The 27,863-nt window shown below is 52.0% G+C and overlaps 2 protein-coding genes across 8 annotated transcripts in view; one reads left to right on the top strand and one right to left on the bottom strand.

The window, feature by feature from the left end:
* LOC110406775 (proline-rich transmembrane protein 1) lies at nt 19–1,557 on the top strand. Of its 3 annotated transcripts, none has more exons than XM_021413665.1 (4): nt 19–151; nt 320–694; nt 768–902; nt 976–1,557. In XM_021413665.1, the coding sequence occupies exons 2-4, from the start codon at nt 488–490 to the stop codon at nt 1,120–1,122; spliced, it is 489 nt and encodes a 162-aa protein (XP_021269340.1). In that variant the 5' UTR covers nt 19–151; nt 320–487; the 3' UTR covers nt 1,123–1,557. The 3 variants fall into 3 exon arrangements, with proteins under 3 accessions (XP_021269340.1, XP_021269342.1, XP_021269341.1); XM_021413667.1 differs by having other exon boundaries at nt 24–81; XM_021413666.1 differs by having other exon boundaries at nt 54–127.
* RAPGEF1 (Rap guanine nucleotide exchange factor 1) overlaps nt 2,024–27,863 on the bottom strand; it is a 78,216-nt gene continuing 52,376 nt past the window's right edge. For 4 of the 5 annotated variants that reach the window (XM_021413659.1, XM_021413661.1, XM_021413662.1 and 1 more), the window contains 14 exons: nt 16,649–16,741; nt 14,993–15,081; nt 13,581–13,692; nt 12,138–12,213; nt 9,408–9,492; nt 8,123–8,215; nt 7,840–8,025; nt 7,597–7,681; nt 7,285–7,379; nt 6,753–6,831; nt 6,514–6,615; nt 6,005–6,102; nt 4,926–5,054; nt 2,024–4,484 (listed from right to left, as the gene is read on the bottom strand). In XM_021413659.1, the coding sequence (XP_021269334.1) occupies nt 4,334–4,484; nt 4,926–5,054; nt 6,005–6,102; nt 6,514–6,615; nt 6,753–6,831; nt 7,285–7,379; nt 7,597–7,681; nt 7,840–8,025; nt 8,123–8,215; nt 9,408–9,492; nt 12,138–12,213; nt 13,581–13,692; nt 14,993–15,081; nt 16,649–16,741 (1,473 nt within the window). In that variant the 3' untranslated portion in view covers nt 2,024–4,333. The remainder of the gene's footprint in view (nt 4,485–4,925; nt 5,055–6,004; nt 6,103–6,513; nt 6,616–6,752; nt 6,832–7,284; nt 7,380–7,596; nt 7,682–7,839; nt 8,026–8,122; nt 8,216–9,407; nt 9,493–12,137; nt 12,214–13,580; nt 13,693–14,992; nt 15,082–16,648; nt 16,742–27,863) is intronic. The other variant, XM_021413664.1, reaches the window with a different exon arrangement.

Consider the following 27,863-nt stretch of genomic DNA (forward strand, 5'->3'; position numbering starts at 1 on the left):
CCGCGGGGTTGGGGGGGGGCACACAGTGCATAGAGAGCAGCCGAGCATCGGCACACATGCTTATAGAAAGCGACGTCATAGGTATCTGTGCATCACAGTGCACACGCACGCACCCACGGGTGTGGGTGTAAGTACACAGGCTCGCACACAGGTGTGTGTGTGCACTTATTTACATTCCATGCTAACAGATACAGCTAGCGCCTGTATTTATATGTGCACCCTATACAGCATAGATGGGACTGAAGATTATACACAGTCCTGTCATTAACAAATAGATGCGGCACGTTTTTTTTTAACACTTTTTTTTTAATGTGAGCAGATGCAGCTGATCCACACGCTCTGCACGCAGTTCCTGCGCTATCAGCTGTGGTTACCAAATCGCAGCCCCGCTCCGTGCCCGCCGCCCTCGCCCCATCCCCGCCCGGCACGGCCGGATGCCGTCGGTCAATGATTAACGCGGGGCCGGGGCCGCCCGCGGCCTGCAGGGATGGAGGCGGCCGGGATGGAGGCCGGGCCGGGGGCCGGGCCGCGGGTGGTGGCGGCGGCTGCCAGCAACGCGGCCTTCGAGGAGGACCCGCCGCCCTACTCGCCGCCCGACCCCAAGAGCGCGCAGCTGCTGTTCCCGGCCGCTTTCCCCCAGCCGGCCCATCCCCAGCCGCCGCCCTTCATCGCGCAGCCGCTGCCCTACACCGCGGTGCGTAGCCGGGCCCGCTCCCCTCGGCCTCCGGGGGCTCGCACGGCCGCTGACCCCCGCCCTGTCCTTGCAGTACGTGGGGCCGCCCGGCGCGGGGCCTCCGACCGCCGCCCAACGGCCGCCCAAGGACTACCTGGTGGAGTCGGTGCTGGTGACGGTGTTCTGCTGCCTGCTGACCGGGCTCGCCGCCCTCCTCTATTCGCACGAGGTAAGGACGGGCCCGGCTCGGCCCCTGCCCCGCGCCGCGACCCCGCTGACCTCTGCCCTTCTCCCCACGCCAGACCCGCGCTGCGCTCGGCCGCGGGGACGTGGCCCGGGCCCAGGCCGCGTCCAAGAAGGCGCAGTCGCTGGTGCTGCTCAGCCTCCTCCTGGGGCTGTTCGTCTCCTTCAGCTGGGTCGTCTACGTCCTGGTGGCCCTGTACTGGTGACGGGGCCGCAGGGACACAAAGCGCAGAGCCGAGCGCCATCGGTGAGGAGCAGCCGCCAGGCGATGCCAGCACGGAGCCCAGCAGCCATGTGCAGGATGGGTCCCTGCAGCGGGTGCTCACTGACTGCTGGGACTGGCACCGGGAGCTGCACAGCACCGTGGGCAGCAGCACAGCTCAGGGACACAGTGACGCATGGCACCGTGCAGGGCCGGGGCTGGGAATGAGTAAAGGGCCTCGCAGTGCACGCCCACAGCGGCTCCGCGTGGGCCGCTCTGGGTGTGCAAGCACATGAGCAGTCCCCCCCCCTGGTAATTAGGAACGTGCAAAGATACCACCCCACGTATTCTAGCTTCTATAGGAATTCCGCATGCACAGCTGTGCTGCATCGCCTCCTCCTCGCTGCTTCCAGTTTTAAATAAAACACACGCAGCCAAAGCCTTCGTGTTCTGTGCATACCACAGCCCCTTCCCACCCATGGCTTTCATCCACCACAAACGTTAGGGCAAATTCTCCTCCACTCGCTCAACCTGGGACTTCCTCCAAAGCCCCCGCGCTCGGAGCAGGCGTCGCGCGCTCGGTCAGTGTCTGGGCATCCTCCTCCTGCGCCGGCGGCTGCCCGTTATTTCCAGAGGAATTTTGAACCCCGTCCAGGACTGAAATAGCACTGGGGTTATTTATGGCCACGGCGCGGGCCGGGCTGCAGCAGCGGGTGCAGAACCCCCAGCAGCGCTCAGAGGGGAACAGGAGCGGATGTGCCCTGCAGGGCCCTGCCCTGCGCTTGGGGGGGGCTGCACTGGGGGAGAGCTGCTCACCAGCGGCCAGGAAGAGATGTGCAGCAGAAAGGGCCAACGGCAGAGGGAAACCCGGACGGGGACGTGAGAAAACACGAGGCCACACCAACTTGAGGAGCGGATTCGATTGTCACTTTAATCCACAGACTGCTGCATGCACTGTAAACAGGATCGTTAGGCAGGTTTGTTACTGGTGTTTATTCGTCTTTAATATAAAAGTTACAGGTTTGAAATGTTTGCAGGAAGATGCCACCACTGGGACCGGGTTAGTGGTAAATACATAATACAGCCAAACAGCTGGGGCCGGGGGGAGGCTGGGGAGCAGCACGGGGCTGATAGCAAAGCGCATCGCTTCTCTCCCCCCTGCCCCAGGGGGAACCGAGACCCCCAGGGCTCCCCGCAGGGGAGAGGCGAGCTGAGGGCTGCGTGCCCCCAGCCCCGTCCCTCTGCGCGTGGCACCGAGCCCTGGGCACAGCACTGCTGCTCCCCGCACCCCCAGCACACGGGGACCTGGAGCCACGGGGCCGTCTTCGTGCTGTCCCCGCACTGACAGCTCCTGCGCTGCAGCACATGGCAGCGACGCGCTCGGGGCCAGCAGAGCCCTGTGCTGGGTGCAGGCTGCGTTTGCCTTTTCCATCTCATCGTGTTGCTCTCTTTAAATCTTATTTACAAAGAGAAATAAAAGAATCGCTTCCCGCTCTGGGGGTTGCAAAGCCTTGGCCGAGCACGGCGTGCAGCCCCAGGGCTGGTAGTGCCTTAAAAAAATAAAAGGTTTTGAAGTGTTCTGACTCTGGCGACGAGGCACAGCCAGGGCCCCGCTCCTCCTGCTGCTGCGGGGCTGTGCAGTGCAGGGAGCTGGGCTCACCTGAGCCGTGGTCCCGCTGCATCGTTGGGAAAATGATGCCGTCGGGTGCAACCCCATGAGCGGAGCAAAGTGCCCCGCTGCAAGCACGGCCGGCAGCCAGCAAGGCTTTGCAACCTGCAGAAGGAAGCGCTCGCCACTCTGATCCACCCAGAACAAACAGAGGCTTGGCAAACATTGACCTGCGATGGAGGAATGCAGCGAGGATGCTCTGAGAAACACCCCCTGTGAGCTGCTGCCCTCAGCTGCAGGGCTGCGTTGGAGCTCTGAAAAACCCGCGACCGCGGCACGTGGGCCTGCAGAACGCCTTGGGGGGGGGGGCAGGGTAAAACCTACAGCACGTGCTCAGAACCACGACCCACGCTGTAAACAACTGAATGGGGCCAGAAAGGAGGGAGGGGACAGCCTGGGAGAGGGGACGGGGACACGAAGTGGGGACGGCGGGGCTGAGTAAGGCACACGGAACAGGAGGGGAGCGTGGGGTGCGGGCAGTGCTGGGGACGGGGCCTAGAGGGGCTTCTTCCAGAGCGCGGTCACGGAGCACAGCACCATGGGTCATGGGGATGAGAACCATTTGGCAACAAGGAGAGGAGGAGAGGGGGCTGGGTGCACTGGGCTCCTTCCAGCCCCGGGGAGGGGCTGCTGGCTCCTCCAGTGCCCAGGGGCAGCCCCCAGCCTCCTTTACGGGAACGACGCTGTCACTGGTTGTGAGTTTTATACGCATCATGTTTTGCACTTTTTCTCCTATAAACCCACTGGTATTCAGACATGCATCAAAAAGAAAAATCTCCAGTGGATTCTAAACGCTAATATTTACAGTCATATACTACAGAATTTACTGTGCAAAAGCTAGTACCATCACTACAAGATACGGGCCCACAGGGCAGGTGAGCGCAGTACCTCGGGTAGTCCACGTTTTCAGGGGTCGGGGGGATCGCTGTGGCTTAAATAGTGAGATCTGAGAGGAGGAGGGGGTCGGATGGCTGGAGACGGCGGCTCCCTGCCCACCATTCAGTGCCTCTTCTGTATCTGCACGCGGCGCCTTCCTCCCATCGAGAAGGCGAGAGAGATGTGGGGCAAACTGAAGCCCCCTGTAAACAAGCCCGGCCCTCGGGCAGGCAGCGGGGCTCCTTCACCCCCATCTTCCTGGGAAAAGCCTCAGCTTCTGTCCGCTGCACACCACCATGGAGACGAGCCCCCGGGCGCCGAGCTCTGCTCGTCCTCCATCCCGGATGAAGACAAAAGCCCGCGTGTTTCCAAACACCATCAGGAACGCTCTTGCCCGGGCCCCTCCTTCCACAAAGCTCTCTCCCCGGGTGCGAAGCCGCTCGCTGGCACGGAGGGACGGGAGGAGGAGGGAGGCGGGCGCTGCCCGATCTCTGCCCGCTGCCGTCTGCGCGGCGGCCACCGCTCTCCCAGCACTCACAGCCCCGAGGTCGCCGCCGGCCCGGAGGGAGGGTGCGTCACCCCGTAACAGGTACAAATACTGAACTCCAGTCTCATAGCTGCCCTCTGTGCGTCTGCCGAGCAATTCTCCTCGCTCGCGCAAACCCTCCTCCTAGGTTTTCTCTTCCCGATCTGTTTTCCGCCTCGTAATGTTCCGAGGTTTGATTTTGAGGGACAGTTCCCACAGGGCCTCCTCCGCCAGGTGGTCGCTGAAGTCGTTGAAGAACGACACGATGTCGTCGTTTCTCTTGATGTCGTAATGTCTGCGGCAGCACAGAGATGGGCTGCGGTTAAACGAGGGGCCGAGGGACCCCCCGGCACCGAGCCACCCCCCCGTGCCCCCGCACAGACCCTGCACTGAGGGCTGCGTCACCTGAGCCCACCGCTTGTGATGGGCTGCGACACAAAGAAGGGGAAAAAAACATCACGGCCATCGAGGAAAGACCTTTGTGCCCCTGAGAGCCTCTGTTCTCAGCCACAGCAAAAACTGCTGCGGAAAGAAAGAGCAGGAAAACTTGGCAACGGCGGATTTTAAAAGCAACGCTGGAAAAATGCCATCGCAACTCTGTAATCTTATCTGACCGAGGGAGGGAAGCAGACCACGAGCAGAGCTGTGTCACTGCCAGGTCTCCTTACATCTCCCCCCCGATGCTGCCCCTCCTGTGCCCCCAGTGCCCGGCTCAGACCCCCACAGCCGCACTTACACCTGCTGGAAGCACCTCATGCTGTCCAGGATGTTAAACTGCTGCCAGCGCTTGGAGAAGTTCACCTTGCTGTCGATGTAGTCCGGGTTTCCCAGATGAACAAAGGTCAGGTCTTGCAGAATCAGGCCTCTGAAAGATAGAAAGGGGCATGGGGCCAGGGAGTAGGCAAACAAGCACAGAGGTTTGCCATACGTGGGCAGGAGAGGCAGCCAGGGGCGGCCACGCAGCACCTGACCACCTCCAGTTTTGAACTGGAGGGCAGTGTCTCCCTGGCAGCACATATGGAGGTGCTCAGGTGCTAAGCACAGCTGAGAGCAAGAGCAGCTGCAGCTGCAACCCTCCTGGAGTCCCCTGCCAGGTGACATGCCTTCCTCCAGGAATTTTACAATGGAAGAAAGCAAGACGGAAATTCGACGGGTGCAAAAGCAGAGCAAATGTGCTACCTCGATCAGAGAGCTCGTACGGAAGGAGGGAAGGGCTTCGAGCCAACAGGACGAAGCACCTGTGTTCACTAAGGGAGATTCCTAATTTAACAGCTCTTCTCAGTCATCAGAATCTGAGCTGTTGCAGAGGAGCAAGCAGCAGCTTGAAGCTGCGGGATGCGTCGCAGCTCCCTGGAAAACTTGGCTTTGAGGGCACAGACCTCAAAGAAAGCGAAGTTAAAAGGTGTCAGCTGAAGATTCAGCCACTGAACCTTTCCTTTGCCAGTCGCCTTCACAAAGAGAAAGACGAGACAAAAAGTATAAAGCATCTGGGACAGCAGCAGCGGGTGGTCTGAGCTCTGATCCACGCTTATAAAAGGGAATGAGATCCCCAGTGGTGACAGAGGATGGAGAAATCCAGTCACCTTGCACTGGGAATGCGGTGCCACAAAGGGGAGCTGCGCCAAGGGCCACCTCCCTGCTACAGGACAGACTGCTCAGAAGGGGCACGTGGGTCTGATGCGGCACAACAAAGCGTTATTTGAGACGTAGGGCAGAAGGCAAAGTGCTGAGCTGGGCAGAAGCTGCTGGGGAACCACGGAAGGAACTGCTGGAATGTGCAGAAGTAACGGCAGCAGAAAGGAGGCAGCGACTCACAGGTACGGGATGCAGGGAGGCTCCACATCAGCCAGAGCTGCACGGTAGGCGCGGAAGGACGAGGAGCTGTCGATCAGCGTGCAGTACTCAGCCAGGCCCTGGCAGAACACAAAGCCTCTGGTCACCCCTTTTTCTTTGTCCCCTCTCTCCCGGGGTGCCCGTGCCATCCTGCAGACACCACCGGGGGGTTTGCTCAGCCTGACCCGACCCTTGCTGCGTTCACACAGCACTTCACCGCGCCTTCAGCTTCACCGAAGCTCCCATGTGCAGGGAGGAAGCAGCTGCTCCCTCAGCCCGTGGCAGCGCTGGCACTTCTGCAGCTGTCAGAAAGCCCTGCAGCACTGCAGGCTGCCAGCACCGTGGCACTACGCCCACTGGAGAGCGTTCATCCACCATCCCTCCACCCTGTCGTGCTGCTGAGCTGTTAAGACTCACCCTGCTGCTACACATCTCAACCACAGTTATCCTTTTTTTTTCACCTAGGTATGAAATCCTGCACCGTTCCTCACCTCTGAGGTTTGTTTCTGCCACTCCAGCCTTCGGATGGGTGCAGAATCCAGTGCAGAAAGAATGGCCAGATAGGAATTAAAATTATTCAGCTTTCGTAAGTGCTGCGAAGAGGGAAAATGTATCAGTTACACAGAGATCCGTAAAGCCCCGGAACATAAAACAGCTCTACCAACTGGCATGTCCCACCCTCCTGCTAAGGAACAGCATGGATGATTCACAGCAAGAACTGAGCTGATACCTTCATAATCTTTATAAACTTAAGGAGTAGCCTCTCTCGGTCTTGGGCTTTCTCTTGTAGCATTATTATTGAACGGACCCTGGAAGAACAGACAGAGAAAGACAAACTCACTCAAGCAGATCTCAGATTCCTTCTTGTTTCATTTACAAAACTGACAACTATCAGTATCACCAATACTGAGAAGTTTCTGATATCTCCAACTTAAATGGAGCGCTCTAATTCACAACGAGGAATAATTCCAAGGACGAGAACAACGATCATTCACAGAGTGCATCCATTGACAAGGGGAATGTTTGTTTGAAGGGCTCAGTGGTACTGACAGTAATTCCTCCAGGTTACAGTGCCCACCAGAATGCTCATGATTTTGTTTCTCTTGTGCTCCACGACCTCTGAGAAACCTGCATCTACTTCCTGGCCAAAAACAGGCACGTGGGCCCACTCAGAGGAACCCAGCTCTGCAAGGAATGTCTTGAACTCTATGGCAGTGGAGGTTAAGCACAGTTCAGTGCCAGGGGTGCTTTCAGCTCCTTACCAGTAGGACATGTTATTAAAGTGCTCTGTGAACTGCGTCAGGTTGGGGCTCTTCTCTTCATTTTGCTCTTTTGCCCAAAGCAAAACTTCTGGTATCTGCTCAGAAAGAAGAACAGAGGGGTGGGAGAATACCACACATGATCATGGGATTCCTGCCTTAAGATTCCCAGCCACAGCCTGTGGTCACGGTCTTTTGCTGACAGCAGTTCAGCTGTCTCCTACAGTGCAACAGGTGTGCTGGGAATACCAGAGATTGCAGAGGGGATGTGTTCAGATCCCTCCCTCTGCCCTCACCCCATCCTCGTCCCTGTACCTCGATTTTATAGAAGAGTTCAGCATCTAGGAGGGTCAGCTGCTCGGCTATTTCGTGACTGTGGAAATCATGCAAGGTCCCCGGCCTGAAGGAAAGAAAGATGAAGAAGAAAGAATATGAAAAATGTCACTTGTTTTCTTTCCTTTCTTCTCTTTTGGACTGAGAAAAGCCTTGTGTCCAAATAAAAGGGATGCCTTGTCCCTCAGAAAGGGCCGAGAAATAGACAAGTGCCCGCTGCCTCACCTGGCTGCCACGCCACGGGCTGCGAGAGGTTTGATGGAGTTGGCGTATCTCAGCATTTTCTTCTGATCCACTTTATCCAGGATGTTTTTGCGTAACACTCTGGCGAGGCTCAGCTCCCCGTTGCAGACCAGCCGGAACACCAGGTCCATCAGCAGCTTGAGGATCTCCTCCGTCAGCTCCACTAAGCTGCAAAGCCAGGGAAGGCATCAGGACGATGACTCCAGGCTGCTGGTGTTGTTACTGGCTGTGCACCTCCCACCCCGAAATGACGAAGGCAACTCACCACAGCTCATCCACCACTCTCACCAGCACGAAGAAGGTGTTCTTACTGACTCGCTTCTTAAACGTATCTGGGAAGTGGCAAAACTTCTCATACGTTGGTCACAAATTAAAGAATCAACTGCTAGCACAATTAACAGCTGCCCTGGGGAACATCAGAATGGATACTATTCCATCTTGACTGAAACCAGTGTTCAATTTCTAGGAGATGGAGGGCACTGCTATGGCTCTAATTAACATGGCACTGAGCTGCCACCAGCTGCAGGCAGCAGGGGTGTGAGGGGGCCCTTATGCCACGCAGAACTGATGTGAGCAGGGCAGGCGGGCCCTCAGACTATTGTCTCTAAGGTGGAACTTAATGAGCAGCACTCCTCTACTGCCATCTCCCGCACCGGTCTGAGGTGTCATAACGGTCTCATAACGGATCTCAGATGTCACCTCCACCTTTCCCTCTGCCCAATTTGCTGCAATGGGAATGGCCTGCAGGAATGCCCCAGCTAATACTTCCACTGACACCTGCTCTCCAAGGAGATCTTGCTGTGTCCTTGGCAGCAGCGATCCCAGCAGGAGCAGGGGAGGCTGTCCCTGCTGCAGGTGGCAGTGATGAGCTGCGGCTCAGGGCAGGGTGACATCAGGCTGCTTTTGCCACGGCTGTGTGCAGGAGCAGAGCCCACAAGGCCGCTGCCCCAAGACAAGGACAAGGACAGAGCCCAAGGGAAGCACGGCGGGTGGTGTGCTCAGCGAGCTCCACGCTGCCAGAAGTGCTAATGCTCACACTGCACGGCCAGCCCCGGCCTCGTTAGCAGATACAAGCTCAGAGCTGGAGGCTAAGAGGACATTATCTTCAGTGTTGCATTTCTTGTAATAAGATGGAGAATAGGACTTGACAGTTTAGCCATCGCTGGTGTTAACCTACATCTGCCCAAGCGATTCCCACAGCCCCTCTGGAAGGACGGACACACGATCCCCATTCTACAGACACGGTGTCCCAAACAAACGACCACTTCCCCAGGCCAAACAGAAAATCTGAACTGCTCTTCTGCCCTGCCAGGGCACCCAGGACGCTACGCTCAGGTCCAGCGCTCTGCTCCCTGCAGAGCTGCCCCGTGGCATTTCCTATCTGCAGGAGCAGAGATGAAGGAAGTGCTGCTCAGGGCACCTCCAGGGCAAGCACAGCACTGATGATGTTCTCAGCAGGTTTGTGACCAGCCAGCTTGCCACCAGCTCCCTCCACAACAACTGCTCTGCTCTGCTCCCTGGGGCGAAGTGCCTTTCATGGAAAAGGATATCTGTACTGCAGCTTCTTGATGAGCTCTTCAGGGGTAATAAATGTCCTGTATGTAGTCAGGAAGGCTTCACAGTACAGCACCAGATCTACAGAGAAAGACAAGGAAGCCTCAGTCAACCCTGCTCGCAGAAAATGAAGCTTCATGTAAGGTCGAATCCAGTCTCACAGAAAGAGGACACTGACACAAACACATTCTGACAAGGATGAGCTGTACAGCAAAGCTGTGCTGTTGTTTCTCACCAGCAGATGGACCCTAAGGCACAAGAGCAGGAGCGAAGCTGCCCCGTCCCCCAGGCTGGCTCCCATTTGCAGCACCCCAATTTGCTTCTGAGCTTATGCGACCACCAAGGGGACTGGTGAAACGCACCTGTTTGTGGGACAGGAACTACAATAACAGGTCAAATTCAAATGTACCGAAAGCCCTGGGGAAGCTTTAAAGAGAAGATCTGACAACGAGAGGTGGGTGCCTGTTCTGCATTTACTGCTCAGGCAGCACAGAGCCCTGCAAAAGATGGTCACTTCCCTCCTGCACAGGAACGCACGTATTTCAATGTGATGGCTTGGTGCTGCAGCCCCTCTGCCCTTGCTGTGTTGCAGGACAGTGTAAATATCCGATTATTTTCAGCCAGAAGAAGAGTAAATTGCACAGTAAAAACTGACTCTGCCCCGAGCGTGACCCTGCCACGACACAAACGCTGCCGTGTGGTCAGAATGGAAGTTAATTAGCCCTGATATCAAACCAAGCTGCTCTGCAGTCGACATCTGCAGCGGGATGGCACGCTGCCCTGCCTGGCCCGCTGCAACCGCTGGAGAGGCTCATGAGCACTGCCAGGGGAAGGCTCCTGCTGGGCCTGCTCAGGCTTGGCTGTACACGTTCCACCAGGACAGGGAGCACCCTGCACTCACGTGCTGGAACACGGACCCACTGCATGGGGAAGGGTGGGAAAAGCAGGGAACAGCGTGAGAGCCGTGCGTCGCTACCTGCAGCGCTTCTCTTGGCAGGAGCCTCCTCCCGGAGATGCTGCTTCCTCCTGCTCTTAAAGCAGAGCGTGCTGCTGGCTCCCAGCTAGAGCGATCAGATGTAAGCTGTAAAGCTGGAGGCTGGGTGGTCATGTCAGGGGTGAGCCCTAGGCTTGCTCCAGCTGTAATCCTGCACTCGCACGCGGCTGCGAGCACTTAACTGACCGTGGATTTTGCTCCTAAAGACCCCAAGTCTCCTTTCATCCCTTATGCCATTTAGCTCCTTTAGAAAACTCAAATGGACAAGAAGCATCATGCAGCAGGGCGTGGCGTTACATTTATTCTGGGTTCCCATCTGCCCAAAAGGCAACGTGAGGTAATACAGCTGGTCTGCTCTGGCACTCAAAGCTGCCAAGAAATTCATCTTTAAAGGAAAGCCTCTTAACTATACCCCTCTGTGCTGTTTGGCTGATTGATTTACAAGCCCTGAATTCTTCTCATTGTAAGCTTAATTCATTAACCCTCTCAGTCACCCAAACACTGGGTTAGCATAGCACAAATTCCTCCGTGCTCCATTCAGATCAGCAGCTTGGCAGAGCACGCAAGGCTGAGCTCTGTGACTGCTCGCAGAAGCACGCTGCTCCCCCCGCCCACCCGCTCTCCCTGTCCTGCTGTGCATTTAGTATCCAGCTCTGGCTTTTCCTCATCTCAAGAGGTTCTCCACAGCCTTCACCTCACTGCTTGCATCCTGCTCTGAGCTCCCCATTCAGGAACTGGTGGTAGAGCAGGCATCCCTTTGTCAAGCAACTGCCTTTAAACACAGTGGGGAAGTTCTTCCAATGTGATGCTTGTTCTGGAGAACAGCAAGCGTCAATCAGAGCTTCTTTATTCCAGTTTTGGCTTTTCTACGTGGGGTATTTCCACTTAGATTTTTTTTTTTTAATGTACTTATCTAACCATGGTGCAATGAACTGCCTCCTTCTCTCCAGTACGTTCTTAACTTTGCTCCTCTGTGCCTGGATTCGATGCCTGACGTAAATAGGGAAATATATCTGCCAAGGGAAGGATTTTCTTGCTAGCTGAATGGTGCTATAAGTAATTGGAAACACCTTATGCTACAGTATAAGAGCTGCCATTTAAAAATGCACATGAAAGATATTTCCCCTTTGACTATCAAACCTCTAAAATATGAGAGCTGAGTGGTTCGGAGGGTCAGTGCATTTCGCCTTGCGTCCCAGGAGATAAGGAGATCAATTCTGGTTAAGGCCATCAGCACAAATGCATCTGGCAGGTTCAAAATCACTCTCTGGAAATGCTGCAACGACTGTCTTTGTCACAGCTCTTGGAAAGGAGCTGCTCCACGTAGGTGGTGACTGGGACTGGAGAAAGTGGGGTTGTAACAAACAGAGCTAGGGGCTGCCACCCCTGGCTCTCTCCTCATCTCATTTCACACGCTGTGAATTCTCCCCCCGCCCTGGTCTAGGTGTAGGCACCAAGGCAGCACTGCCACCAGCTCCAGGGCGAAGACGAGTTAATAGCAGCCCTGCTGTGAAATGGAATGACCAGGCGCTTATCCAGCTTACCTCTGTTTCACCAAAGATAAGCACAATCCCCCCCACAACTCAGGGGATGATTAATGCAGAGTTCTCCACCCTGGCCCAGCTGCGACAGTCACATCATAACTGCTCCCAGCACAGAGATGCAGAAGCTCAGCAGCAAAAGCCCACAACAGCTCATACTCCCCAGCTTTGTTCTGGGGCGTCCATCGTACCTTTCCTGTCAGTCTCCGTTGCATGCACTAACAAAATATCTCCAGATCCACCGCGGACATCTGGCCCATCATCTCCCTGCAATGAGAACAGAAGAGCTTTACGCACAGTCCAAGCTCCCTTCGGCCTGCTTTACCATCTCTGGGGCTCAAACTCAGCACTAAGTGGCAGAGCACGCAATGTTCCTGGCACTGTTCGCAGCACAAGTTGGGACACGATCTCAAAGTGCTGGGCTAATCCTGGCATTTGAGTCAAACATTTGGTGTCCCAGATGAGGATCTGGGCTGATCACCACTCAGGCTCTCTGACTCCTTAAAACCAGGCTGTGAAGCACAGTGAAAGCTGAACCTTCTGGCCACAGAAGAATGAAGAGAAATATCCCAGGCTCCCAAATGCTCCCAGAAGACCATTAACAGAGCAGCAGCTCTGTGTGAACTGTCTCAAAGTGCAGGATCACGTACCACAGTGGCTGCGGGGTGAGAGGTCGTGCATTCAACTTCCATGTTCCTGGAACATCAAAAACCTAGCAAGTTAATTCCCTAATGTGGAACTACTTGGCTGGAGGTCACCTGAAGCAATCCAATAACCAGAAGCAGAAGAAAAGCCCTGCTAACTTCTTGACCCCTGCCTTACTGCTCTCTGAAAACATCCTTCTTTTAGCTCCTGCTATTCACAGCTGAAAATATGCAAAACTGATCTATCAGTCAGCCAGTGGTTCCCACACTGCAGGACACAGCGTGCAGGAGCAGTACTATGTTGTTTAAAGCACACAGACCATAAAGGAAGAAAAAAGGAAGAAAAAAGTTAAGGGCTGATGCAGATCTGCTACTCCGAAGTGTTCAGCAATGGCTGTTGTTTCTGTGTGTGTTTTTTTTTTTAAAGTTGATGGAAATATTCCTGCAGGTCAGACTGGAATAGTGCCTGGCTTCCCTTATCTAAGTCTGTTATTTTAATATGCAGAACACTGAGAAGAAAACATATAGACTTACAGCCATGGAGCAGCTATGTCTAAAATGTGAATTTTTCAGGTGACCCTCTGGCAAGAGGCATAAAATGCTACTTATGGAATCAGCAAGAGCTTCTCACTCTCTCTCCTGCATCTCGGCTGACCAAAGAACACTCCTAAAGCGTCAGCAAATGACAAATTCTTTCTGTTTTTCAGGCTAGCCCCTGATAAATCTGAAAGCTTCAGAAGGTTGCATATTCCCTCAAGCTGCATGTCAAAAACAGCTAGGTTGAAGAGTGTAGTAAGCAAAGGTGTCTGGGAGTGCACCCAAGCTAGAAACAAAGCTATTTCCCAAATATAGGAGCAGTTACTTTGGCTGCTCTTCTACATCAGTAATGCAATGTCCTGTTTGGGAAACCTGCTAACCGTGCCTTCAGAAAATCAGATTTCAATAGAATATAAACCAAAGAACATGAAAACATACCCTGAAGGAACCTACCTCTTGCTTCAGAGTTAACCTAGCCATAATTTCACTGTGATCAATGAGGGAGAGCTCATCCACTTCTTCCTCCAACTGTGACGATTCCAAAGCATCTGGTGACTGCTGCTGCCTGTGAAAAAAACAGGCAAACCACCGTCAGTGCCATCACCCATCTGATGACAGAGGGATGCTGGGTCCACCCGAGCTCTCAGGGTACAGATCCTCATTAAGCAGCAGTAAGTACACAGAAGGCCTGGAGGTAAAGCTTTTGCAAACAAGCCCAAATGTCTAGCTTTAATTCTGCTACTTTGTTCACCTCTTGAAAAATAGGCAAACCTTTAGGACCTGCCTGGATTTCTGGCAGAAAGGATTTTACTGTGCCCTGCATGAATACACACTTTCACATCTCCTTAATTCACCAGATTATTAGTGCACACAAATCTAAGCCCTCTCTCGTGTGTACAGAGACTGAACACACTGCAAATGCTGCTACCATGGGTTGTGAGCTGACCAAAATATACACGTGTAGAGATGACAGGCTCTCTTTCTGCAGGGAGACTTGGCACCCTGACCACTTTTTTGGTGTACATTCACAACCTGAGTTACTCCACAGACAGGTGCACGTGCACCTGGGCACGTTCTCTATGCTTGGATTCATAAAACAATGAAGAAAGCTCATGCCCCTTACAGCTTTCCCCAGGCATGGGTCAGAATCTGGTGCAATGGTCTGCACTGAGCTTTGCAGAGCACTGCTGTATTGTCTCCTTCACTGCAGGAATTAAAACCCTCAAACCAACTGCAGGAAAAGGGGGAGGGAAGTTGACTGTCACACACAAAACAATGCTGCTCTCTATTTTTGCCTTAGAAGTGCAATTGAAGAGCAATCTCAAGCAGCAGGGAAGCACTCACTCCGCTCCTACTGAAGCCCATCTGTTACAGCCTGCACCTCTTCATTTACATAGACAAATGATAGCTAAGAGCATTAGAAGGGATATAAAGCCTCCTGCTCTGGGGCCTCCGCCAGCCTTTAACTAGCAGGGTTAGGAAGAAATTCCCTTCTCGAAGACTATTTCCCAGCAGTGACACAGACTTTTTTCACAGGTTTCCCTGGAAGCAGGAGGGAGTAGCCAGTGTCTATGACAAGACTGCCAATTAGATGGACTTGTGATGACGAACACGGGCTGCATTAACCCCTACGGGCTCATTGAGTTAAGTAGTGACATCTTGCCTCGATCCTCCTCCTGCAGCAGGATCTCACTGCTCAGCCACTGTGCAAAAAAACCCAGCTGAGTGGGCTTAAAATCTGGAGGGCTGAGGGCAGAAGAGGAGCCCACAAGGAGCCCTGGCAGAGGGCAGGGCGAGAGGAACACCGATGGTGCTCTGCACATCTCCAGGCAGGGAAACAGCTGCAACAGGGGAGCCAGGCTCACCTCTCAGCACCATCTTTGCCTTCCTTCCCCATGGCACTGCTGTTTGAAGTGGAGTCTTTGGAATGGCCGTCTTTGACAGAGGGAGATTCCTGCAAAGAGAAGGAAGTTTTTCATTATTGCCTGGGATCGTGCACCACAGCCAAGCTTGCATTTACAGTCTTACTGCCTCTAAATGGCCCTTTACTGTAAATTCCTTCAGAGCAGTTAAAGATTGATGCAAGTTAATGCCAAATGCCAGGAAAACACAGAAGTTAATTAGACAGGAAATTTGGGACCATCTCTGGAGACTAGTGTAATTAGTATTGTTTGCTTTTAACATTGTGAAATGATGCTGAAAGTTACAACACAAGTCAGCTGTTGTCTTGAATTTTAACCCACTCGTTGCTTTTTTTTTCAGCCCTTACTGATGAAATACACTTGCCTTCTGCTTTCATCAGAATGGACACAGACACCTCCAAGCTCTCCAGTTTCAGTTCCCCTCTCAGTTACAGCCCCCAAAAGACCAGACTGCCTTGTAGGGAGGGAGGGAGGGGATGCAAAGTGCCTTTCCTACTCCCTTCTCCTCCATCAGAAGAGCTCACACAATGATGGAACGTTTCCACTTCACAATTCATGGCCGTGGAAATGAGGCTAATGCAAAAAAGCTGAACCATCCGAACACGGCATGGAACAGCAGGTGGACAGCACAGAGCAAACAGAGATGCAGCATTTTAAATTAGCCATCTATTAAAGAGGGAAACAGCCATGAACGGTAAATGGGGATATTAATCTAGCAGTGCTGGAGTTCAGAATTATTTAACATCATGCAAAGTGGACCTTGGACATTCCATCTACTGAAGAGACAGGACTGAAAGCACCTCTACTCTACCCCGCTCTGGTGGGGAAGGTGCACTGGTGAGCTGAGATTTGTCAGTGTCTATAGAATCTTTGCAGGCTGCATCTGTCAAGTCCTTTGCTTCCAAGTTCAGAACCAGTCAGCGATCGCCCAGGGGGCCGGGGCTGCCTCGTGAAGGGATGGAGCCATCTCCTGAGATATATAATGCCAGCAGGGATAAAGGTTTTGGAAACATCCTGCAGATGGGCCTTCCTAGGTGAGGGCTGGCAAAAGGAGCGGCACAGAGCTCTGCGGTGACACAACAGGAAGGTGGCACCTCCCTGCCATGGGGTACGCCCCATTTCCTCAAGGAAATACCTCAGATAGGAGGCTCGAGTGAAGGAAGAAGCAGTGCGTGGTTACAGTGCTAAGTCAATCAATCATTCCGTACCCAAGTGGGGAAGGAAAAATAAAAATTAAAAAAGGGGAGCACAGGGCTTTATTTGTTGAAATAGGAAAGCCAAAGCGGTTACAAGAGTAAACACAGACAGAAGACCGTGCTGGTCAGAGTGCAGCTCTCTAAAAGGAAACCTTACGCAAGCAGCTCCAAACAAACAGCAAAGCACAAACGGGCCAGGGAGGAAGGCAAAGCCTCTGTCCTGCTGGGGCTCTCAGCACCAGAAGAGGAGGCCACCGAAGCCTGCAAGCCAGGAGAGGGCAAGCGAAGGGACCGCCAGCGAGGGGACGGGGCACCCCGGGGTGCGCGGGGGCCGGGCCCCAGTGTGAGCTCAGCATGCACCAGGCAGCCCCTTCCCAGTGCGTGGCCTCTCCCGGTTACTTACTCCTCCAGAATGAGGGAGTTCCCCGTTGCTCTGGCCAGAGGAATACAGATTGACGTATTCACCCTCACCAGCCTCCTCACTGGCGTTTTCACTCTAGGGGAGACAGGATGAAAGGAAATACGTGATGGTGTCCCTCGGCAGCGCTGGCTGGCAGCAAGCACTTTGCGCCCTGCGGTGCCGTCACCTAGCTGGGAGCACGTCCTCCAGCTGCACGTTCCCAGAGGTGACTGCACCGGAGTCGTCCAGGACTGTCCTGAAGGCCCTGAGCTGCAGCAGGACAGCAGCAGACACTGCATAGCGAGAGCTGCCACGGGAGCTGCGCAGGCGCACAGTGCACACGAGGACTTCCAGGGTGCAGCTGCTAAGCGTTCAGAGCCCGAGCACAAGCGCCGTCCTGCCGATGCCAGCCCTGAGGAGCCAGACTGAGCCAAACTTGAAGGCTGCTGGGTGCTTACAGGGACCCGAGGCAACAAAGATGCAGCAGCGAGGTCAGGTCTAAAGGGTGAAAAACTGATCTCTGCGGTGTATGCCCCTCTTCTAAGCACTGTGAAGAGGCAGAGCTGAGGCTCGGATTGCATCAACTCTACATTTTGCAACACACAGATGAGAAACTACCTTGTAAATGAGGTGCTTAAAGAAGTAACACGTCTACTGGTCTGCCAAACCAATGAGGGACCTTGAGCTAGTCAGTGAGGGAACAGCTTTCAGCCCAACTCCAGTGCCACATTATGCTTTGTACCGAGTGCCACCAGTTCTGGCAGCTGGGGACAGCAGCAGCCTGCAGAAAGTAGTGGTTTATGCAAGGAGAGAGCAGAGCTGAGCTAACCCACTGCCCCCAGGGCTCACCAGGGACTCAAGGAGCAGGAGAGCAAAGATACAGCTCCTGCAGGATGTGAAGCACTGCTAGGAGCCAACCTCGCCATGCACTCCTTTACCTTCCTCTGATTTGTATCACAATTGCAGGAAGCTATAGCACAACTTCTCTTCCTCTCCCCTTCACCAGCATTTGACATTTTACGTTTCCAACATATGCATTAATACTCTCTCAAACCTGTGGGGTTGCTCAGATTTGTAGCCACCGTTTCTGTACAAAACGACCTCTCCGCATTCACACGCAAGTTTGGAAACCAAATCACATGTATTAACACAAGCGACATTTCTCGAAAACAAAAACGAGCCCGGCCTTGTGTTCAGGTGCACGTGATCACCTCTTTGGATAGTCTCACCGAAGGCGTCTGCAGAGAATCAGTGAGAGAGGTTTCAGAAGGAAGGCAGACAGGAGCACTCCCGTTAAAGCTGCTCTCCTGCGAGGAGGAGTTTGGCACATCCCCAGCGCCGGGAGACGGGCTGGCCGTGGCTGGCACCGCGAGGTCAGAGCTCGGAGACGGGTGGACGGGCGGAAAGGGCGCGGTGGAGCAGGAGGAGGAGGTAGAAGACAGGAAAGGAGGTACGGAGACTTGGTTGTGAGGCACAAAGTCCTGCGAGTAGGACCTAAACACAGACTTGTACTATGGGACGCGGAGATGCACAACACAAAAACAAAGAGGATGGGAAAAGGAAGGAGACAGACAAGAGAAAAAGTGATTAGATCAGCGGCAGCTTAGCAGTGACAGCACAAGGTAATTCTAACAAAGGCACCTCTATGCCGAGAGGCAGCCCTGAACAGAGGCAGCCTTATTCTCTCCTCCACATGTTAGAGCAGGAATGGTTACCTGGGCGGGCAGGTTTGATGGTGAGGTGAGCCCTTCCACACACAGCAGCCCCTGCTCGGGGCAGGACGGTGGCAATGGGGCGGTCAGCACGGAGGGACACCTGGTGCTGCAGCAACAGAGCGCACCCGGACAGCACCCGAGGGGCTGCAGGGATGTGACAGCATACAGAAACCACGACTGTGAGCGTGCTGGAAGCATCTCAGCAGAGAAAAGCACTCTGAGGGCTTACTGCTTTGCTGGGATTTTCCACTGGATCCCAATTTAAGATGCTGTTTGCTCCAGCCCTGTAATTTAACAACTACTGTGTCAAGTCTGTTCCAGAATACACAGCTCCTGGTGAGGAGTGACTGGATAGCGCCTTCAGAGCCACGCTGAAGGATAAAGGAGATTACAGCAGTAGATGCTCTTACTCCTTTCCATCTGAGAAATACTGGGAGTAAAAACGATAATTGCCCTCAGGAGCCCTGAATTCCTTATCAGACCAATCCTTTAATGCAGTGCCTCCAAGAGTCAGCTGAAGAGATGAAAAGAGATCATCTACATAAAGCTTCATTTCGCCATCTCTCCTAATCATCAGATTACTGTTCAGATAATATTAAGCAGGGTGCAGTGGGAACGTGCTGTGCCAAGAAAAACACGAGCAATCCTCTGCCTTTTAACATCTGGTGCTGGTAAGATCTGCCATCGGGGTGACTCCAAAACAAGAACAGAGCACAGCTGACACCCACCAGAAAAATAAATAATGAAAAGACAACAACGCCAAACCTGCTGGAGGGGAGTTTTAAAATAAACTTATAGAGCTCAGCCACTAGTGAGAGGTGCATTGCAGCCCTGTGGACTGATGGAAGGAATAACTGTGGCTTCCCAAACCCAGGCTGAAATACAGCTGCGGTGGTTGCTTGGAGCAATATGCTGTAGGATAGTGCACTACAGAGCTCCCAGGCACTGCAGCTTGCTGAAAAGTGACACAGTAAAAGGAGAGAGGGAAACAAAGGCATGAACTAGAAAATTCAGGCTGCATTTTTTTTTGGGGGGGGGGGAGAATTGAGTTAAACTTATAAAAACTGAAGCTTGGCCCATCACCCACACCTTGCAGCAGCACCCAACTTGGCAGGGGTATTGTTTTCCCTGCCTCTACAATATGTAAGCTTAAAAATCTGAACTGAGAACTGCCTCAGGCTCCAAGCCTGGGAACAGAAGTTCCTCCACGACAAGCTGGAAAGGAAACAAAGGTCAGAGGCCAGACTTTACCTTCTACCAGCTCAATCCTCCAGCGGCTCCCCTCCGCTGCGCTGCAGCTCTGGCAGCGCTCTGTATGCACCCAACGCAACTCGTGGGCCATAATACAGAGGAGCAGAGGGAGATGCTTTGGAAAGAGAGCTTAAAAGACTACTGAAGAATAATCAAAATACAAATCCCTACCACATGCCTGTGGCTAAAAGGAGCCCGGCGCTAGGACAGGCTCCTCTCCCTTCCTGCCCATCTCTTCACGGCTGAGCAGCCCCGGCTCCAGGGACACCGTCCGCTTTTGGTGCTGCCTCAGTAACAATGACAAGTCTAATCTCTGTATTTACTTTCTGCCTGGATAAATGCTCTACATTTATTCATTTTCACTTGCATGGCACAAAACACTAAATCCCTCCTAAGTCTCTGGGCTCATGACATCATCTTGGCTCAGCAGATTCATTATGCCTGCCCCGTCTCCCTGGTATTTCATGATCTCACTGGCGCTAATATGCCAGCTAATGCCCCAAGTCCCAGTCTCATCCCCAAAAAAAGAACAGGAGCAAAGCGGATGGAGCACGTGCCCCTCCCAGCAACACGCTTGCAATGGCTCTCAAGAAGGTGCTCAGCAATCTGCTGCCCCAGTGATGAGATCCAATGTGACCCACAAACAATCACTTAACGATGCAGGCATGCTCTCAGCTCGCCGCTGAACGAAGGGAACAGCACAGAGAAGCCTTCGGTGTGCTGGCATTAATTAGCCAAGCTGCTCTCAACTTCCAGCCTCGCTGTACCGTTGCGTCTCGCAGAAAGCAGCCAGGAAGACCCCTCCTTCCTCCTGCTCAAGCAGCTCGGGAATTCCAGCTATGCAACCGTGCTGGGACAAGAGCCAAGAATGCAGCATACTTGGAAAGTGGAAAAACACCCTGCGGTGGAGATGAGGTCCATATGGCACCATTCCTGTTGCACCCATCCAGCCCAGCCCAGCCCAGCCCGGCCCGGCCAGCAGCTGCAGCAGGAACTGCTGCCATGGGGTCTGGGAGCTATACCGCCCTGAGAAGCCCTATCATCCCATAAAAGCCAGCATTATTTTGGGAGGGCAGAGTCCATTCAAGACAGCTGTCAGAATGAAACCAGTCCTCTGCCCTCTACAAAATCAGAGGCAACAGTTTATCTTGGAAACTAATCAGTGCTTGTTTTCCTCTGTTCTTATGGGCTTTTTGGAGGGTCAGCAAGGCCTCAGCCATGGCTGTACTGACATAACCTCCAGCTCCATGGCTTTGCTTTCAGTGAAGAACTTCAAAATAACCTTCGGAAAACTAGAAAGCAACCAGACCCTTAGAGAAAGGACATTTTCCTCTTTCCAACTGCTGCTGGTCTCCCACCACCAGGGATTCTGACCTGCAACAGCAAATGGCCAGCACCGAGAAAAAGAGAGAGCAGGGAGAGATCCCTCCCCTCTCCCCACTGAAGCAGGTTTATATAAAGCTCTATCACTCAGGAAGTATTTCCACAAAGCATGCTCTGAGCTCGGAGCAATCTCCTGGGAGCAGCAGGAAGGCAGCTTGTCCGGACCTGACAGTTTACACGCACTGAAAGCAGCGCGGCACACACAGCCCTTCCAGGGATGGCATCTTTCAACATCTTCCATTTGCTGCCTTTGATTGTTTGTTTCAGAACAGCCTTCCATCATTAACAGGGGCGTTACAGGATGCCCCAAAGGTCAGTGACGTTAGGAACGTTTATTTGGGTTAGATGGCAGGAGATGAATGCTCTAATGGAAAACGTACTGCTTCAACATCCACTAGGCACGGGGACCAAGAAAGGGTGTTTACAGAAAGCTGCCGATCGTAACAGCGATCTGCATCCTAAATTCAGAGCTGAACTCGATCAAATGGCTGTCAGAGCATCTGCAGCATCAGCAGCCACAGTTCTTACCTTGTAAGCAAAGCCTTCTCTCTCACCCTGCTGACTCCTGCCAAATTAATCGCGATCCTGCCAGGCACTCCCAGATCAGATAGAGCATCCGACTCCCAAAACACGAAGCTATCAGAGGAAGGGATCAATCTTTTAGATTTCCTCTGCTAATGCTATTAAGAGGGAGACGTGGGCAACGGGCCAGAACTGCGCGCCCAAATTCTAACAGGAGAGAACTATGTTCACAAAATACTGGGCATTGTATAAAGCTACACCCTAGGAATATAATTACACAGACAACTATTGGAAAACACTTCCTATCTCATGACACAATTCTGGGCTTCCAGGTACTTTTGCTAATGAGGAAGGAAGTGCTCCTACAATGAATGGGTGGAAACACAAGCTGCCAAAAGAACGGCTTCAAGCGCTGCCACAGGAAAGGCAGCAACTCCTCCTGCTTGAATGCTTCTCAGCAAAGCCTCTGACCTGGTCACACGGCTGATCTCGCTATTTTTAAAGAATGGTCAGCACAGCAGATGGATGGATGAGGTTTTCTGTTCCCTTGGGAAAGGCTCTCCTGGCTTCTGTATGAGAAAACACAAAATCCAAGCTTCTCCTTAACTGGAATGCAGTGAAAATGGGTGGGGGGACGAAAACCTTTCCGAAACTTACTGATCATGCTATCATGCATCTCTCCTGAAACTATAAGAATTCAATCTGATCACAACTACAGCTTCAGCTCCTGTTTACCTTGTAAGCAATACCACCATATCTAGCAGACAGACCTTGCAAAGGCAGAGCATGGTGATGAAGGCAAAGAGCCTAAGAAGCCAGCTACACAGCCTGTGAAATCAGCAGGGGGACAGCTTCCAGAGGCCCACACAGGGACAGGTAGTGCAAGATAAACGTAAACCACAGGGGGAAGTGGCTTTCAGAAGCAGGATTCGGAGATGCCAGCACGCAACAACACTATTAATACCACCACCCAGCCCGCAGTGGGAATGAACACAAAAGCAGAAGGAACACAAAACAGGAAAGGCAAAACAATGCTTAACGCTCAAGATCTGGTTGAATGGATGCAAACCTTGTTTTCCCCTTCTCTCTGCTCCAAACTAAGGAGCCAACTCCTGCTTGGGACAGAAAGGAACGGACACACTGCGTTCTCCTGGTGCTGGTCTCCTAGTGGCTCCCACCATCAAACCAGTATGAGAGCCAAAATAACTCAGCCCCTGGTGAAGACTGGAGCTGCAGTCTGGGCCGCAACTGGAACCAAGCTACAAACAGAAGCAGGGCGGGGAAAACATGCAGAGCACATGTCTGGATGGCGAGCATCTTTAAGCACTTATCTGACACTCCTCTTCCTGAACAGATATTAATGCACACACAAGAAAGGAAAGCCGTTGCTGTGAATTTTCTGTGCGTTTTCTCAATCTGCTAAAGATGTGTGGGAACAAGTGAAAACAGAAGCGTTGAATTAGAGTTTTCATAAGGAAAGCACCTGCACCTTCTGCTGGAGCCAGGTTGCCAATTCAGCTCCCCAGAGGTTTACTGGAAATGTTTCTTAATTTAAAGGCAGACAAAAGACAAAACAGCATTTTGAGAAAGGTAAGATATCTCTTCACAGTGGAGGATACAGCCAATTTTCCACTAGTGGTGGTTTCATGCCTCAGAGGAACAACTGCACCCCTTGTTTCAGCAAAGAAAACTTCCTAGCTGTAAGTGAATGAAAGTCTTTCTGCAGTCTTTGGTGGAAAACATGTGGAGAGATAGCAATGTATCTCAGCCCCTGACTGGTTTCTTCTGTCAGTGCAGAGTTCCCCCACTGCCAGGAAGCCAGGAGATTTGATTCCTGCCACTGGGACATCTGCCCAGCCATCTCCAGTCAACAGCACAAGGAACTGAGAAGGACAGCAGCTCCGTCTGCACAATAAGAAGGGAGGGAGGTGATGTGCTGGAGTAAAACTACTGCAGACAGTTACCAAGGAGGATGCTTTCCTACTGCACCTCCTTCCACACTGTCCAACAAAATAAAGCTGCTTTCCGAAGAGGTGGGAATCCCTACAGTGACTCCTGACAGTACAACCTACTTGTCCCAGCAGTGTGAGATTTGATGGTGTGACGGTGGGGAAGATGATGCTGTACTTACAGTACCAGCCCACACCATGAATGTGACCCCTGCTGGCACAGAAACCAGATGTGAATCAGAGAGGATGAAAGCCAGACCCAGCTTCCCAAACCTACAGGGTTTGACCCAGTCGCTCAAGACCTGCCTCTATCCAGTACAAGCTATTACCTCTGAGACAATTTCCCACAAAGAAGGGAGAAGTGCAATTAGCAGGCAGATAGAACAGTGGTGGCTGTTGTTTTTTCTTTCCTCTGATGGGAAAGAAAAAAAAGTCAGGATTCCAGAAAAGAAATTCCTAAGTTACAAATTAAGAGTAAAGAATCCTTTCTGAAAGCAGTGGTTTTAAGCCCCATGAATCAAAAGTAAGAAGCTAGCTCTTCATGTACAGATGGATGGGCTAACATGCAAACCCTGGTGTAGGCTCAAGCTTTCCTGCTGCCTTCACATGGACAGGCTGGCACAGGGCTAGGTGGGCTGCCCCTGCTGTCCATCTCCACTGATGACTTGGGTGTGCAGGAGGACAGCTCCTCACCCGGCTGGCAGGGAAAGGTGTGCTCTGCTCTGGCTGGGAGCAGTGGATAGCTAATGCTCAGCTCTTACCAGGTTTACTGCTCACTACAGTGCTCACTCAAGTGAGAGAATGGAGAGAATGAAGACATGAGAATAACAGGAGTGCAGTGCAGCTCATAGCATCCCCGGCATGGAACAGTCAGTACAGGCAATGCCCAGGAGCAGAGTGCAGGAAGGGTTCTGGTCCGGCCGAGTGCTGAATGCAGGGTGTCACCCTGGGAGAGATCCAAGCCTTAACAGCTGTTTCACATCTCTGTCTCATTAGGGATAGGGAAAATGGGATAAACCATGGTTATAGTATTATATGGGTCAGCTATGAAGCATGTAAGGACATAGGCATTTTGCAGCTCAGAGACAAAGAGACGCTGTCAGATGAAAACAGCACTTCTGCCTGTGAAAAACTAGACCATGGGATTAACATTATTTGAAGGCATTAATGGAGAAGTCACCATTTTTAATTTCATTTACTTACTTCATACCCCTAACAGAGCATTGCCCAATTGTTCTCATTGTTACTCGTACTTCAATCACTTACTTTCCCTTCACCAAATCCTTGCAAAACTAAGGATTTTCTAATGCAATTTTAGCATTTCATCAAACAATACATTCAGAATATCACAGTCCGAATCAAGATTAGAACAGCTCAGAATTGTTAAGTATGCAGCAACCACTTAAATCAGGACACTTCTAAAAGTGGAAGTGCCCACATACTTTTAGAACATCGCAGTATTGTATTTATAGTCCCTCAATTAAAACAAAACCAGTGACGTGCTTTTATCTGGTCTTCCAGTTCCAAGTAATGGGGAACTGTACAGTTCACAGCTTTTGCTTTAGTTCAAATTTTAGAATTGTTTTCCACAGATTTAGGCAAGCACCAACCTCCCACCCCTCAGCCTTTCCTGCTTGCAGGGTTGTGCCACTGCTCTCTCTCATACCAATGGAAGCCAGAAGCTTTCACTCATTGCACATGACGTAACATACTTGTCCTTGAGTACTTCCTTCTTCAGGCCCAGCACACAGCATCACTGTCGTTCATTTTTAGAGAATGAGTAGATGTAGAAATGTGAAGATGGCAGTGATGGAGTGGGAGGACAGTTTTCAAATGTTTTGTATTAAACTAAAGCACTTCTGAGTTTTCCTTGGTCTTGCCTGATAACATCTTCTCCAGAATCAGTGCAATTTATGAAACATCCAGCTTGCTGTTAAATAAGTCTGTTCTCAGCTGTCATCATGCAGGCAGTCAGAGCACAACCAGACAGCTTTACATGCAAACACTTCCCATACTGCTGAGCCATTGGAACCTCATGGTTAGATTTAATTTCATTACATTAACACTCTGTTGTTGCTTCTCTCTTCTGACTGCTGACCAGTGCTGCAGGAGAAGAAACTCTGCTCATTTGTCAGCAAATCTGAGCTTGTCTGGGACCACAGAGATGTGAAAAGATGCAGACAAGCAAATATGACATGAAAGATGTGGTAGGGGCCATTTTCTAAGGAAAAAAAAACCTAAGAAGCCGTAGCCACTGTTCCATGCATTTGGCTAAATCCATCTATTTCAAGGATGGCATCTCATTATTCCTCCAAAGGCCAGATTCACACAGCAGCATTTAATTGGCTCATCCACATGGCTGGCGTTGAGCAGCAGAACAAAAAGACTGTGTGGTGCCACTGGCAGCCTGGGGGGCACGGAGGTCAGAGCAGCGTGCTCGAGCACCCAGGCCAGATCTCCTCCCAGCCCCAACACAAACGCCCATAGAGACACAGACACGAAAGCCACATTTCCCCTGTATTTCAGTGAGTAAGACTGGCACACCATTTTCATCACCTGGCTTACAACAGTTGAGTTCAACCCACCCCCCGCAGAACCTTACCCAGAGCTGGGAGCAAAAGCGTGGGGTTCACACACGAGCATTTCACCAGCGACACAAACACGCACACGGGTTACACAAGCACGGAGAGCAACTCACCGAATGCACAGGAAAGGAGCTGTGCCGGTTGAGAAAGGAGTTAGAGACTGACATAGTGAGGCCCTGAGCGGCACCGGTGTCCTCGGGGGTGAAGGGCACTTTAGTTTGCTGGACACAGTAGGAGACAGAAGGGAAAGAAGAGGCGGCATAGGAGGCCTGCTGAAAAGGGGGAAGAAAGCAAGAGACAGAAGAAACAAAGAAAGAAAGCACAGAAAAGGCTATGAATAAAGGGTAAGAAATGCTAACTGTAAAACAACGCATATAATGGCTTGCTAAGCAAACTGCTATTCATACAGTTCATCAGAGCCAGGCACACCAACATGCGTTCCTTGAGCTCAAGGAGCGTGTCAAAAATCACAGTTCAAATCTGCTTTGTTTCACAAATCCCTTAAAAATAAGCAGCCCAGGACAGCTGTGCCAGGGGGAGGCACAGCGCTCCTCACCGCCCTGCTCCTCCATGGCACCACGGGCAGGCACCCAAAGGAGCAGGTATGGGCAGGAGCAGCTGCCCAGCAAGGAGCTGCCCCTTTTAGCTGGGCAGCAGCTGACTCCTGCAGATCAGCAGCTTTTTGTGGTTTTACTTTTTTGGTCGATTTGCAGATTGGAAACTTGAGACTGCGTAGCGTGGCCTGCAGGCCTTCACAAGGACTGCTGGGATACTGCTTAACAGGACATCCAGCCAGTTTCAGTGCAATTCAAAATGATAGACCGTTTGCACAAGAGGGGGACATTACACCGTAAATAACAAACACTATCAGGAATTTCTCCTCAATTCCACTACAGTAAGGGCCGGAGGGAGGCCAAGCTGTATCTAGGCTTTCTCAGCTCTGACTTTTTGAACATAACACACAAAAATTTCACATAAGAGTTATGAAGCTTGCCAGAAATGACTTCCTAATTATTATCTTAGAGGAGACCATCCAGCAGCCTTCCCCACTGCTGGAGCAGCTGATGTCCCCATGATTTGCCGTTTCAGAAGCTCTCAGGGCAGCAGGAGCAGAGGAACAATAGAACCTGATGGCTTTCACAGTGATTGCTGAATGAGCCATTCTCAGCTTGCATCACGTTCCCAACGGAGATGAAGGCAGGGGCACAAGGCTGCATTTTAAGAAACCTCTGCTTCAGGGGAACTGCAAGCAACACCTTGATAGCATCAGCTTGCAAGACTACAAGAACGCCCAACAGGCAGAACGGTGACATCTTGGCTGCCCAGATAATGATTAAAGGGCAGCAGAGAAATGCTTTGCTTCAGTTGACAAACTGCATAATAACTCAGTTTACTTCTCCAGAAACGTTACTTTATCTTATCAGGACACCTATCTGTGCTGCAGGAATGTAGTTATGTGAACTCCCCAATTAGATCTCCGGGTAGCTTTTCCTATTTGATTACAGAGTAACACTCTGGGGCAGGCAAACTTTAGCACAGACAACATGAGGATGTAATGCAACAGTTGCCATCATGATGGGAAGAGCATGGCAAAAAAAGACCCTTAAAAAGAAGTATAGAACAAAATCCCACTTCTAGTGAAGCTGGAAACAAAACTGCTGCTGCATCTCTGAGGCCAGGGCTTTGTCCCCCATGCTGAAAATGGCACTCACCATAATGTCCAACCCACCACCAATGCACATGCACTCATGGATGTGCTTTAGGTGCCAGGAGTCCAAAACGGCCGAAAGAAAGCTATGAAATTCCTTTTTTC

This window comes from Numida meleagris, chromosome 16, assembly GCF_002078875.1.
Source record: "Numida meleagris isolate 19003 breed g44 Domestic line chromosome 16, NumMel1.0, whole genome shotgun sequence".
In the NCBI taxonomy this organism is placed as follows: domain Eukaryota; kingdom Metazoa; phylum Chordata; class Aves; order Galliformes; family Numididae; genus Numida; species Numida meleagris.